This window comes from Crassostrea angulata, chromosome 6, assembly GCF_025612915.1.
Source record: "Crassostrea angulata isolate pt1a10 chromosome 6, ASM2561291v2, whole genome shotgun sequence".
Classification (NCBI taxonomy): domain Eukaryota; kingdom Metazoa; phylum Mollusca; class Bivalvia; order Ostreida; family Ostreidae; genus Magallana; species Magallana angulata.
In genome coordinates this window covers 4,214,353-4,229,191 of record NC_069116.1, presented here as the reverse complement: position 1 = coordinate 4,229,191, position 14,839 = coordinate 4,214,353, and the positions used below count along the sequence as shown (strand labels likewise).

Below are 14,839 nucleotides of genomic sequence, written 5' to 3'. Positions count from 1 at the left end.
GACAGACTGTAGAGTTGGCATTTTGCATACTCTTGTAGAAGTTGTAGTTTTGTACCCGTGTCAATGCATGGGAACGTCTAACTGACTAGGTTATTAGTCCCCTACCGGTTTTCACCGGAGGGGACTATAGCTTCCCTCTGCATTCGTCAGTCCGTCTGTCCGTCCGTCTGTCTGTCCCACTTCAGTTTTCCACACTTTTTTTCTTCATGCGTTTGAGGAATAATATGAAATTTGCTGAACAGCTTCAAAATGTCAAACTACAGATCAAGTTTACACATTTGTAGCGTCTGGTTGACATATTTTAATTCGAGAAAATTAATTTTTTATATTCCAATTTTTTAATGTTCGGGTTCGATATTCTGCATAACAGTGCATCGTTTTCACAATTTCCACAAACCGGTAGGGGACCAATCGCAACTTCTCGGGCCTTTCCGGCAAGCTCGGAAAAACACCTCGAATGTATTAACATCACCGGATGTTAGAATTTTATACAAAATGGAGTCGCTTCCCATTAAAATAAGTATCGGCTACACAGTCTTGTATGTCGCTTCTGTGTTATATTTTAGTGTATATCGTTTACTTTAATGAAGTATAGCTCACATCTCAACAGATCGTAAAATGTGTTCTATTTATATCAAGTTTTACAAAAAGGGGGGCTGTTATGGACGCCAAGGTAATACATTCGAGGTGTTTTTCCGAGCTTGCCGGAAAGGCCCGAGAAGTTGCGATTGGTAGGGGACGTGTATTGCTTATGCAATACTCTCAGGGTACTTGTTGTAGTTGCATTCGTGGGGACTCAAGTCGAGCTTATTTAAACAATAAAATGCTATCTATGGTGATTCTTGCGGGATATGAAAGTGGCGACATTGAAGAAAAAAATCAACTTTTTTTCTGCAATTTTGCCCCCTTCATAACCCGCAAGAATAATCAAAAAAGTATTTCATTGTTTATATTTACATCTTATTTAAACAAATCAATAAATTGATTGTAAAAAGTTAGTAGAATTCACTAAATTACTGATATAATGTTAATCAGTATATCAGCTGAAAGAAACAGCCAAATTGTCTCCCATGGGACTATGAGTCGGACATCATCAGGAATATTTCGTGCAGTCCGTCATTTTTCTTAGGTCGCTGTAGGTTTTACCAATCGATAAACAGGGCGTGTAGATTTCAGTCTTGCTGTTTCTATATTATACTATAGTATCACACCAACCATGTTCACGTCACGGAGCATATAATGTTGGCATTGTTATTATTATTGTATCTGCAATGCAAGTAGCGTAACTTAATTCAATTCATAGCCGTTTGAATCACCAAAGGACCATCTGAATTTACTGTTTATATTTATTTCCCGCTTTGATTCTCTTAAATGCAACATTATAATAAACTTTCATATTAAGTGAATAGATAACAATCCTTTGAATGATTTATAATATTTTTTTCTTTGAATTTTGCCTATCCCCTGTAGAATATAAGAACCCTGTCAAACAAGTACAATCCCTTGTCCTTGTTACGAAACAACGCCTGTGTGATTTATGGAGGATAATCCAAAATAGTCTCCAAGGCAGAATTATGTCCATTGCGCGAATGAAAAGTTACATTAAAAAACAACAATTAAACAGACCTATGAATTTCCTGTCAGGGCGGTTTATAATGATCAAAATTAAATGAAAATTGCATAAATGTAGCATAAACCTCAGCCATGCATGACCTTACGTTACAAATGTTGATTTAGATTTTATATCGTTTATTTACAAAAAAGAAACGTTAAATATACACAGAACAGTACAAGTTTGGTTTTCTATTCCAGACAGATTAATTCAAATAGGTTTCAAGATTTGAATGAAGGGAATGAAGGGAAAAGGCCTAGTAAGACAATAAAAACCTTTATTTAAATATGGGACACCAAAACTAGGGCAATTTAGGGATATTTTGCATTATAAAAGTACAACCATTCATGGTTTGCTCAAGGCTCTTCTTGCGTCATTTATCAAATGATGCAGGCCAATATATTAAGGTTGTTGCACTGATGAAAAAATGACAATAACAAACCGTTAATCATCTCAAACTGATGAAACTACTTTCATTGGTACTTAGTTTTATAAGATAGTGTTACAAAAGTTAAAAGAATATCGTTTGTACCAAGTCTAGTAAGATAGTGTTACAAACGTCCAAAAAAATGCGCACGAGGCCAAATTAACGACTGACTTATCTTTACCTTTCAGAATAGCTTCATAATGTATAATTTTCCGGGGTTTTTTTGTGGCATAAAATATGCGAACATGTGGTAGATATGTGATTTTAATAGTTCCTAATAGAAAACAATACTGGATATAATTTCTGCATATTGCTATGTCACTGTGATCGCGAAAAAACTCCGAAATCAGATCATCACGAAATGACCTGGATATACCTTATATTTAATTATATCATGAATATTTCAATACACTTAACATGTATGTATTTTACAACAGTGTATATGGCCTTTTTGAAGAACCCTTATACGTGAGTTGTGATTTTTTATGTTTATTAATGGTTAATGATAGGTTTTCCTTCTGAATTTACAAAGATCCAACCCCTTATTTAGATCATATTGTTAATGCAAAATTTAAATTTGATGTTTTTTTCCCTTGAATTTACAAAGATCCAAACCCTTATTTAGATTATATCGTTAATGCAAAGTCTAATTCGAATATAAAACGTTTTGACGTGCAAACTTCAAATTTTCAAAGATGTACTATTCTATAGTGTTCCGATGGGGCCACTTCGACCTTCGCACTTTCGCCTTTAGGTCGAAGATGCGAGAGTGCGAAGTTGCGAAGGCGAGAGTGCGAGAGTGCGACGGCGAAGGAGCGAAAGTGCGAAGATGCGATGGCGAAAGTGCGAAGGCGAAGGAGCGATACCACTATCGCTCCTTCGCCTTCGCAACTTCGCACTTTCGCCTTCGCCTTTTTTATAACATTCAGAAAGTCTCGGTCGATTACATACCATTGTGTTTACTATGAATGTTAATAAATATTTTAATATGTTTATGTGACATATATGTTTACCAGGCTGACTATGCCTAATCATTATATACTCCATATGAAATGTAATGTCCGCCATAATGTATACATATGCAGTTCCAGACTCCTGTCACTTACCAGCTGTCTGTTTACCGTGGATCAAACACAGTAACATTCTAATTTCATTATGCGACACTCCTTGCTCATGTATGGATCTAGAGGGGGAGAGGGGGTCCCCCCCCCGGAAAATTAATAACTTCACACATGCAGTAAACGGGGGAGAGAGGGTCCGGGTCCACCCCCCCCCCCCGGAAAATTTTATTTTATTAATTATATATAATAAAATCTACAAAATATGTCTCGTGACACCCCCCCCCCCCACCCCACCCCCGACAAATATAATTATCCATCGACCCCCCCCCCCAACCCCTAGAAAAAGTTATGGATCTGCGCAGGCTGTTGAAAATAAATTCTAAAAAGTACATCGTCTGCCCCAGATGTATGGTGTTCGCCTTTAGGTCGAAGATGCGAGAGTGCGAAGTTGCGAAGGCGAGAGTGCGAGAGTGCGACGGCGAAGGAGCGAAAGTGCGAAGATGCGATGGCGAAAGTGCGAAGGCGAAGGAGCGATACCACTATCGCTCCTTCGCCTTCGCAACTTCGCACTTTCGCCTTCGCCTTTTTTATAACATTCAGAAAGTCTCGGTCGATTACATAGAATTTGATGCAGGCACCGTACTCGCCAAGGTTTTCCGATTAATCCATGATATCATTGGTACGCATGCGCTAGACCATTGTGTTTACTATGAATGTTAATAAATATTTTAATATGTTTATGTGACATATATGTTTACCAGGCTGACTATGCCTAATCATTATATACTCCATATGAAATGTAATGTCCGCCATAATGTATACATATGCAGTTCCAGACTCCTGTCACTTACCAGCTGTCTGTTTACCGTGGATCAAACACAGTAACATTCTAATTTCATTATGCGACACTCCTTGCTCATGTATGGATCTAGAGGGGGAGAGGGGGTCCCCCCCCGGAAAATTAATAACTTCACACATGCAGTAAACGGGGGAGAGAGGGTCCGGGTCCACCCCCCCCCCCGGAAAATTTTATTTTATTAATTATATATAATAAAATCTACAAAATATGTCTCGTGACACCCCCCCCCACCCCACCCCCGACAAATATAATTATTCATCGACCCCCCCCCCCCCAACCCCTAAAAAAAGTTATGGATCTGCGCAGGCTGTTGAAAATAAATTCTAAAAAGTACATCGTCTGCCCCAGATGTATGGTGTTCCGATGGGGCCACTTCGACCTTCGCACTTTTGCCTTTAGGTCGAGGCGCGAGAGTGCAAAGTTGCGAAGGCGAAAGTGCGAAGATGCGACAGCGAAGAAGCGAATGTGCGAAGATGCGACGGCGAAGTGCGAAGATGCGATGGCGAAAATGCGAAGGTCCGAAGGCGAAGGAGCGATACTACTATCGCTCCTTTGCCTTCGCAACTTCGCACTCTCGCCTTTGTATCTTCGCGCTTTCGCCTTCGCCTTCGCCTCTTTATTATTGTGGAGCTCTCTATCGTTTAAAGACTATTTTAGATGTATAAAAGGACATCTGAGGCAGACGATGAACTTTTTAGAATTTATTTTCAACAACCTGCGCAGATCCATAACTTTTTCTAGGGGTTGGGGGGGGGGGGGGGGGGGGGGGGGTCGATGGATAATTATATTTGTCGGTTCCGAGACATATTTTGGAGATTTTATTATGTATAATTAATAGAATTAAATTTTCCGGGGGGACGGGATCCGGACCCTCTATCCCCCTTTACTGCATGTGTGAAGTTATTAATATTTAATTTTCCGGGGGGGGGGTACCCCCTCTCCCCCTCTAGATCCATACATGAGCAAGGAGTGTCGCATAATGAAATCAGAATGTTACAGTACTGTGTTTGATCCACGATAAACAGACAGCTGGTAAGTGACAGGAGTCTGGAAGTGCATATGTATACATTATGGCGGACATTACATTTTTATGTGGAGTATATAATTAAGCATAGTCAGCACTGGTAAACATATATGTCACATATACACATTAAAATATTTATAAACATTCATAGTAAGCACAATGGCCTAGCGCATGCGTACCAATTATATCATGGATTAATCGGAAAACCTTGGCAAGTACGGTGCCTACATCGAATTCTATGTAATCGACCGAGACTTTCTGAATGCTATCAAAAAAGGCGAAGGCGAAAGTGCGAAGTTGCGAAGGCGAGAGTGCGAAGTTGCGAAGGCGAAGGAGCGATAGCAGTATCGCTCCTTCGCCTTCGGACTTTCGCCATCGCATCTTTGCGCTTCGCCGTCGCATCTTCGCACTTTCGCCCCTTCGCCGTCGCACTCTCGCCTCTTCGACCTAAAGGCGAAAGTGCGAAGGTCGAAGTGGCCCCATCGGAACACCATACTATGTCCTTTCATACAGCTAAAATTGTCTTTAAACGATAGAGAGCTCCACAATTATAAAAAGGCGAAGGCGAAAACGCGAAGATGCGAAGGCGAGAGTGCGAAGTTGCGATGGCGAAGGTGCGATAGTAGTATCGCTTCTTCGCCTTCGCAACTTCGCACTTTCGCCTTCGCATCTTTGCGCTTCGCCGTCGCATCTTCGCACTTTCGCTCCTTCGCCGTCGCACCTTCGCCTTCGCAACTTCGCACTCCGACCTAAAGGCGAAAGTGCGAAGGTCGAAGTGGCCCCATCGGAACACCATACTATTCAGTTAAGGTGGAATAACAAATCATCACACAATGGCTGACCTCTGATTAAAATGACTTTTCGTTTTATTAAAAGGATTTTATCGACGGAAACATATAACTTACTCCATAGCTGAGTGGATAACGTGTCAGCCTTGTTATTCGTACATCCGAGTTTGAATCCTGCAGGGGCTTTTGTTTTTACTTACTGAATTGAATTTTTTAAATATTTTTTTTATCCCCAAACTGCAAATTTTTCGAATATTTAACATATTTACAGTTTATTTACCATTATATCTTTTATAATCAAATAATTTGCTGTTAATTTGAGTTAATTTTTTCAGGTGAGTTATTCCACCTTAAATGAATTAAACCAAAGATACATGTTGTAAAAGTAAAAATATGGACATTATTTGAAATAAAATCAAGATTAAGGATGAATAGCGATTTTATCTTTTCATCTGGAATTCAATTCCTAGACTGATATTTGTTGTGTTTTGCTGAGCAAATATATCATATCATATATCTAATCCAAAATAAATCTCATAAAAGAAAAGAAGTTTATTTGTATCAGTGATGGGCGACGGAATACAATGAATGCCTGCCGTATCTGTTACTCCAGCCACTCCTAAACTCGCTGGCGGAGAGGTGTTGATTCCTGTCTGTAACAGAATGTTTTCAGAAAAATTAAAATGCTTCTAAAACTGCGCAAGTAACCCCTGACAGGAATAAAAAATGAAAAACAAAACAAAATAACTAGTGGGAATATTAATTAAGGAAGTCAACATGCTTATAAATATAACTTTGAATTGCATGATTGCGTTTAAGATGCAAATAAGATAACAAAAACATAAGAAAAATCAGCTTTTTTACAGAGTTCCGCAATGTTCAGAACTGACAGTCTTCTGGTGTATGTAATCAATTTAAACATGAGTCTGAGGACCCGTTCTCACCGTGATCAAACTCCTGGAATATGTTGTTTAAGTCGGTACCCGTGACAACCATGTCTCGGTCAACGTCCGATTCCATGAAGATCAGCAGACCGGCGGTCCTGTCCTGGATGTCACAGTGTCCGGTTCTCCAGCCGTTGATCATCTCGTCACGTGACACTTGTCCATCGGCTAAAGACAAAAATTACACTACTACACTTCGAACAATACATTTCCAACAAACAGACCGAATATTACGGTATACAGAAATACTAAGCGTTCCCGGACTAAAAATTTTTGAACCGTATTGAGTCTCTATCCATGATATCGTAGTTATAACAAACTTAGACATTATTATACCTGGAAACTCGGTATCAAATGTGGGTATAAAAATGCCCTTGAATTCGTCAAAACTGAGACCGTCCCGGTGGTCCCTGTCATAAACGTCAAACAGGGCGGGGCAATGGTGGTCCGACCTGACCCCTAGGGCGGACAGGATCAGCCTGAACAAAGAAAACCAGAGGATATAGCAGTGTCCACAGATGCGTCACATAAAGGAGGTTGTATGGTCATCAAATTATCCATCATATCTACTTAAATACTTATAATTTATTTCTGGTTGTAACGCGATTTCTGATTGGTTAAAAAAAATTTCCATCGTATGGTATGTTGCCAACATCATAGTAAGACTAACGTCTAAAACGTATCAGTTTTTTTTTTTATCTACAAATAATTAATTTATAAGATGTTTACGATATAAAATGGTTTGGAACAATTTACGCTTCATTATAAACGTGAACTGCCCCAAACCATTTTATATCGGATAAAACTAAAAAATATTGAATTGATATGTTATTTTTTAGCCATAAACTGTCATTTAGTGTAGGAAAGTTTCAAACATTTGACTTCAATGTTATCCTAAATTACTTAATCTTAATTAAGAGCTATTCTTATCAAAAACATCAAATACATGTATATTTTAGAGTTGGGCGACCAAAAAATCCTCTAAAAATAGATAAGTGTAAAACTTAAAATCTTACAATTAATTTGAATGAAGTATAAACTTATAATGTAACCTATGTATTTCTGATCTACCTATGTATACAGGCCAGTTTTAATGACAAAAGTCGATCAGACAGCATACAATTTGAAATGCTTTTTAACGCATTCAGAAGATAAAAAAAACTTACACACAGGCTACAAAAACAGGACTGGATTCCATCGTGATAGAAATCTGTTTGTCAACTATAGAGATAAGAACCAGGAATGGGCCAGTGCGTCGCTCTGGGAACTACATTGTACGTGTAAGTAGACCAGTACTAATGTAAGTAGACCAGTACTGATAGCGAATGCCTAATACTCAGTAATACATGTAACTACCGTACATCGTGAGTGTATGAAAGAACCATCAAGCTGAGGTTCAAATTAAAGATATTATTTACAGACTAGAGCCACATTTTGGGTTTTTGTTTGTTTGTTTTTTTAGAAATTACAAATCAACACAGTTTACGTTTCTCTTTTTTTTATATAAAGAAAATCTTTACATTCTACAATGTACATTATTGTTTTATTCCGATTGATCAAATCACGGTTTATCATCAATCAAATAATTCATTAAGAATGCGGCAGAGAGGAATGGTCTGTTTCCCTGTCTCCTTGAGTCCCAATCCTCTTTGGGTAATGCTGGCAGGAATGTTGCTAAACTGACGCTACAATGTATATGTTGTTCAAAGCTTTATAATAAAGTGAACGCTCAGCTTCATCCAAAACTCAGCTTCCTCCAAACCAAAGGACAGACTTTGCAGGATGCACTGGTGGATTTGTTATTTTGCTCTTTTAGGTAGGCAATAGTAAATATATAATATAGGTTAGAAGTTTACTTAATATACTTCAAAGGTTTGAGTAAAACGGAATAATTATCATTTACTAGTCCATGTATGTGCATTTATACAATTTTGTAAATTCATAATGAAAGCAATACAGTAACTATTTTCATATAAACTTTTATTGAAGGCATTGTGGCAGAGACAGCTCCCAGCCCGTTGTTTCAATGGCCTTTGGGTGACAAGTCAGGATTGCTAGAAGTTCTCTCGCAAGGTCCTAGCATGCAGAAGCCGGGAAATCACTGTTTTCATTTCGGAGACAATGACGTAAACATTCCGTATCAAGCTATAAGAATAGAAAGCCCTACAACCCCACATCTGTCGGTACTGTTAAACGAACAAAACTCATTTCGAGACCTCGCAATTTCCATGTACATCAGATCCTCAGGCAAACCAAAAGGAACCATTCTTCAGTACAATTCAGACTCTGCAGAGAAAATTCGAGTCGTCTTTGATCCACTCGAGGGTTTTGCGGTCATTTCGTTCCGTGATGAGTACGACATTCCGGCAGGGATCGTGGTGGCTGATGGGATTGCTGTCCCCGACACGTGGACCCATGTGATCTTTCAGAGAGCGTACAAGACAGGTCGGATCACTGTTTACGTTAATGGAGAGAGGGTCGTAGACGAGGACGACGAATTTCAAGACGAGGTCTCACTTCCGGCGACCGGTCAGTTGTTTCTAGGAAACACCGACCCACCGAACTCCGAGGGTGACCAGCAGTTTGAAGGCTTCATTTCTTGTCTCCAGATATTTACACACACACTTAATCCAAAAGACATCATAGCCACGCAGAAGTTTTGTCTTCCAGAGCAGTGGAACCTTGGATATCAAGGTAACAGTTTCTACATTACGTATCAAGTGGAATTCTATGACACAGGAATCTATTATCAAAAGATTTGTATTATAAGTATGTCATCAATAATACTAAGTAATAGTTATTTGCTTGAATGAGAAATTATCTTGATGATCCCGTAATATATGTCAACGGCCCTTTATAAGTTGAAATAAAATCTACCTTGATATTGATATTTTTCAAATAAAAAGAATTATCGCCTCAATCTCACTATTGAAGGGAAACTTAGCGAACAGAAATAACGTCTGTTAGAATAAAACGCGAAACGTACAAATAATGCATTCGCATGGATGAAGATTAATGGCAAATATAATCACATCGAACACGCTTATCAAATGGTGTCACATGACACGCGAAGACTTGTAACTTTATGAAAGGTTAAAGCTGACATGAATTCATAAAAGCATTTGGTCGCCATATTAGTTTCGATCGCTCCTCTACCGCCACTGGGGTATATACATTCACGTTGCACGGACTTCTAAATGCATGAACTACACATTGTGCATGTAGTAAAATGTAGTAATAAAGAATAAAGAAAACAACAATCAATGAAATACAAAGTATATTTATTTTTTGATGTCCAAGGTATCCAAGGTATCTGTATTATTTTGCACAGATAGTGCTGCCTTACTTCGCATGCACATCGAACACGTGTGTCGTTCATACAGAGTGCATAACGTCTGCATCTTCTTGAAAACCCCGGCGACACTACATCCAACACAGTAGATAAATGATAGTAAATCCAAGAAAGTAACAACGTTTCTATCCGTTCCTACAAAAACTCCCCGTTTATAAAATCCATGCGATAATTGACATTGCTCTATCTGCCACAGTGTGTGGTTTGCGCATGTGCGATGTTATAACATACACAGGAAAACGGTCTACAATTATCGAGGATTCTGAAGTATCTGCGCCTGGATTTCAGTCTGTCTTGTTTCGTCGTTTATTGGATATATCTTGCCAGTGAAGTGGTTGTCATATTATTTTTGTTCAAAACGCGTTTTTACAAGTTTTTTCGTCCAAGGTAACGTCTTCGGGTGTGTGAAATTCCTGAATGGGGTGAAGCATGACGAGGGCTCTCGGCCTTATATAGGGTGTGTGTAGCGATGAGCAGAACAATAGAAATCGACAACTAATATGGCGGTAGTCGGAGATAAAAGGGAAGTAATGCGTATTTATGAATTCATGTCAGCTTTAATCGAGTCCACACCATGTAAACCACATCAGTTTATAACTTCTTTTATACAGTTAAACATGGGCGCATTGAGGTAAATTTTCTCCTTTCACCTATAGATACATTTTGACGAAATGCATTTATCATGTGAAGAAGAAAATGAACCTACATGTAATTAAGCGTTTGTATTTTTTAAAATGCTTTGAAATGTGGGGCGAGGCTAAAAGTCCACGGGAATTGCTTTTAGAAAATGTACCCCTAAGCTTACCATAGATAATGATTGACAACTCCCATCTGGTTGTTTTATATTCCAAATGGATGAAAAGGGATTATACATGTATGAGAGTACAAAAATCAATAGTACAGTCATGCATAATAAAATAAACATTCCGATATAATTTTTTGGTGAATTTACTGAGGGCCGTACCTCACATCACACAAAATTAGTTAGATACAACGAACACGATAATTCTAAAAGCAAAGAAGTGTATAATATACAGTTTGTTAAAAAATTCTCTTTTTATGTTTTCAGTCAATTTTGTACGGGAAAATGAGAAATCAAGAATTCGATGTGAAACTGTGAATCCGGATTCAGCTTCAAAATACAAGATCATAACAATGAGCCACTTGGTGAACGAAAAAAATTGGAGAGATCTCAAAGATCACTTCCGGTGGGAACAAAGCGGGAAATCTGATGGATATTTTCGGTTAACTGAAAACAAGAGGGCGCCATTACCAGGGACACTTACTATTGGCAACGTCAAAGTTGTGGATCTGAAAACATGTGCGCGCCTCTGTATTCGTGTAGGTGGGTGCATGGCATTTGCTTTCACGACATCAGGTTCTGATGTTAACAAATGTCTGCTGTTTGACGTCATTCCTGTGCCGTTGATTATGCAGTCAAACGTCAAGTTTTTTGTAAAAAAGGGAGTCACTTACTAGGGAATTTATATAACTGATCTATTAAAATTAAAACAGAAGTTGACCAGTCACCTGAGTGAGTGAATTTCTATTCTGTTGTCATTTCAAAGTTTAAGTTTTACACTGCTCTAGAGCGTGCAAAATTTGATTTCAAAATTATGGTAGATTCTACTACAGTTATTGCCGAGATCAAAGAGATGCCGCGGACATTATTCTCCAATATACCACGAACGTCATCAGTAAATTATCAGATCAGAAATACCTATTTGTCTCGCACTGATCACGAAAGTACAACTTCAAACCGTAGAATTTTTTAAAACCATGTCTATTTCACGTGTTAGTTCCAGTCAAAACGATGTGTATTGCCTCAAATGTTCATTTTTAAGAGATCAATGCGGCTGTTCCTAGGACCTCCCTAGCACATTTTCACTGCGTGTTTTTACATAAAATATATAACGTGTAGTAGTAATTATCGTATTAAATTGCCCTTAAAATATCAGGAACATGATTCAAAGATATTTTATAAATAAGTAAAGAGTATTAAAAATCCAAAGAAAAATTCTGTCGTCTGCATGTGATTCTTTTGATCGATACACATGTAAACATTACTAACAAAACCATTGGGGTTACACGGAACAGCTGTCAAAATGACCTAGATCGTCTCTCTATAGGAGAAATGATCTGTAGAAATACTGAGCTGTTAGTAGCAGAATAGAAATAAAGTTCTTGTTATCGTGAATGTTGCAGGATAACCTCCTCGGTCTCGAAATGTTGTTTGAAATATCACCTCGTCTATTTGATTCACATTTTTAGAATTACTTTGGAGTTTGCGGTGGCTTAATTTTCGTCGACTTCATGGATACAACTCGCCCACAACATCAACGGCGAATTAGGAAGCTTTATTCGTTATACATAGAAAAGAATCAACGAAATTACTTGTACATCACCAGGAACCTTGGAATGATTGATACCTGGTACTAAATCAAAATTGGCCTTAACTTAATTTAATGACTTCAAATTAAATTAGCTTTAACCTGCCTTTTATATAAGATAAAGTTGTAAGGCAAACTCCAAAAAGTTAACATTGTGGATAGTGATGAGCAGTCCGTTACACTTTGATCATATTTTTTGTTAAATAATTAATATATTAGTCTAAATTCTATAATGGTGAAAGTCTTTTTAAAAAAAACCCGATTATCATTCATTTTAGATAACAACAAATTAGTACATTTTTGTGCACATCATCTATTTTGTCTTTATTCCTCAATTGGTTCATGGCGTTTACGAGAAAGTAAAGAATACGAGGGTTGTTCGGAAATTATTGAGACAACTCGAATATCTTCTTTTCTATTTGACGAATTTTGGTGAAAATTGGCATAGATACTGACGAAACGTCAACAAATAATAAAACAAAGTAATATTAAAAGAATATTTAATATTTTGTTTACGACGGTAGATAAACAAGTCGGTGGTCGGGGTACCCGGCGCAGCCATAAACTCGGAGATTTAACGACTTAAACATCTACTTTATAAGTGTCCGTAGAATTACAGTTAATGATAAAAGAAATCAATTTAAATATGTTCATTTTGCTATTCTTTGCGACTAACTTTTGATTAAGTTTCACTGATGTTCGAGTTGAAATACGGATATGGTACATATATATTTACCAAACAATAGAAATCTGACGACGACTTTACATTACATTTTGACGTCAAGGCGGCGCATTGAAAACCGTCAAACTGGTGGAAATCTCAGAAGAAGACCTTTTAAGGCCACGCAATTGCTTAAAAACTATACTTTGACAAGACAATGTATAGAGCCTCAGCTCATCATTTTTTTCACTGATTGTTAAACTAGAATCAGGCCAAACGGATTAATTATCAAGTACTTTTAACACACCAACTGTTGTCAACAGTTCTAAAATATATAAAAAATGACTGCAGGAGACATTCACAGTAATTAGACTTTCGGGTAAAAATAACTCGATTTTTACCCTAAAAAAACAAGAGAATTATAGAAAATATAAATGATGACATCTTGAAATAAAAACAAAAGATGAGAAATAAAGAATAATTCTTATTTCCGTTCGTTTGTAAGGTGTTTAAAACACAGGAGCAATAAGAAGCGTTAAAATGACGTTGCGAAAAGTTTACGGTTGCGCCGGGTCACTGGACAAAGGCACGTTGGTCAGTTTACCAGGAACGATCTATTCAAGCCATGGACAAGAAACTTTTCACGTTGATAATCTCTATCCTGATTTAAATGTTGGTGAAATTTCAAGAGTTTATCTTTTTTACTAAAAGAATAAGAGAAAACGTCTCAATAATTTCCGAACAACCCTCGTATGAAGAAAATAACTGAGCAACAATAGACATTAAATGAGACTTGCATGTCCGTTGACATTGTCGTTCACTTCATTTTATCCAAGCTGAACCACCCCTACGAATGTCATTGTCATTTAAAGTAGTACGAAACACCCCTGAAATTATTTATTTGAAATATTTTCTCAAAAACAGAAAAGAATGACTTAATATTAATATGTAAAAATTGATTTCAATCCATTGTCTTTAGAATCAAAAATATATAATCATACTCAAGGCTAAAAAAGAAATTAAGTTACAACGTATTTTAACAATTTTGAAACATACATTTGGAAGGTGTTCATTTGATTTTTGTGCAATTTTGCTTTATGTCATTTAAATGATATTCAGAACAGAGTTATTGTCCGTCTTTACCACTCTACACGTGGTTGAAAATATAAGTTCTGAATCATAGCCATGTTTGATGCATTACCAATGCTTTTTTAAAAAATGAATGGGTATTTGTTTTGAATTTAAACTTAGTATATCGAGCCATTTTCAAGGAACATTCTGCATTATAAATAGTATAGTCTGTTTCACTATTGATGCACTATTGATGCTATTACTAGTTCAGGCGCGGATCGAAAATTAATCCTATGAGGGATCTCTATTAAGGCATATTAACTGTTGCAACAGCAGACACAAACTATTTTTTTGTATTGTCACATTTATTTCTAGAACACATTTTATCCAGCAATTAATGAAGATAAAGTTTAAAATCAATAAACCTCCATGTTTATGAGAAGCGTAGTGTATCGGAAACCCTTAACTAGCGGAGATGTAAACCATTTGATTTACAAATACCTAGATTCTATGAAAAAGACTATAAACACGAGGCATGATTTTTACTGCGAAACTGAAAGAGTCAAATAAAACCACGTGGTCTAAAATTTAAATGACAATAACATTTAGCAGGGGTGATTGTGGAAACTGCTAAATAGCGCTTACGACAG

General features: G+C 37.3%; 2 protein-coding genes across 2 annotated transcripts; one reads left to right on the top strand and one right to left on the bottom strand.

Moving 5' to 3' along the window:
• Nucleotides 1-6,308: 6,308 nt before the first annotated feature.
• On the bottom strand, nucleotides 6,309-8,038 carry LOC128186898 (uncharacterized). The gene is made up of 4 exons (XM_052856863.1): nucleotides 7,882-8,038; nucleotides 7,052-7,194; nucleotides 6,716-6,883; nucleotides 6,309-6,424 (listed from the first exon to the last, which is right to left on the bottom strand). The coding sequence occupies exons 1-4, from the start codon at nucleotides 7,911-7,913 to the stop codon at nucleotides 6,333-6,335; spliced, it is 435 nt and encodes a 144-aa protein (XP_052712823.1). The 5' UTR covers nucleotides 7,914-8,038; the 3' UTR covers nucleotides 6,309-6,332.
• A 222-nt stretch (nucleotides 8,039-8,260) lies between these two features.
• Nucleotides 8,261-11,639, top strand: LOC128186897 (uncharacterized). The gene is made up of 3 exons (XM_052856862.1): nucleotides 8,261-8,531; nucleotides 8,705-9,409; nucleotides 11,137-11,639. Exons 1-3 carry the CDS (start codon nucleotides 8,498-8,500, stop codon nucleotides 11,544-11,546), a joined length of 1,149 nt encoding a protein of 382 aa, XP_052712822.1. The 5' UTR covers nucleotides 8,261-8,497; the 3' UTR covers nucleotides 11,547-11,639.
• Nucleotides 11,640-14,839: the final 3,200 nt, after the last annotated feature.

Bases quoted from the DNA above. Each gene is read 5' to 3' on its own strand.
- LOC128186898 (XM_052856863.1), bottom strand. From the start codon at position 7,913: ATGGAATCCAGTCCTGTTTTTGTAGCCTGTGT. The intron at 6,884-7,051 runs GTATAATAATGT...TTTTGTCTTTAG, and splicing joins ATTTGATACCGAGTTTCCAG to CCGATGGACAAGTGTCACGT. The intron at 6,425-6,715 runs GTGAGAACGGGT...ATTCTGTTACAG, and splicing joins ATTCCAGGAGTTTGATCACG to ACAGGAATCAACACCTCTCC.
- LOC128186897 (XM_052856862.1), top strand. From the start codon at position 8,498: ATGCACTGGTGGATTTGTTATTTTGCTCTTTTAG. The intron at 8,532-8,704 runs GTAGGCAATAGT...CTTTTATTGAAG, and splicing joins TTGTTATTTTGCTCTTTTAG to GCATTGTGGCAGAGACAGCT. The intron at 9,410-11,136 runs GTAACAGTTTCT...TTATGTTTTCAG, and splicing joins GTGGAACCTTGGATATCAAG to TCAATTTTGTACGGGAAAAT.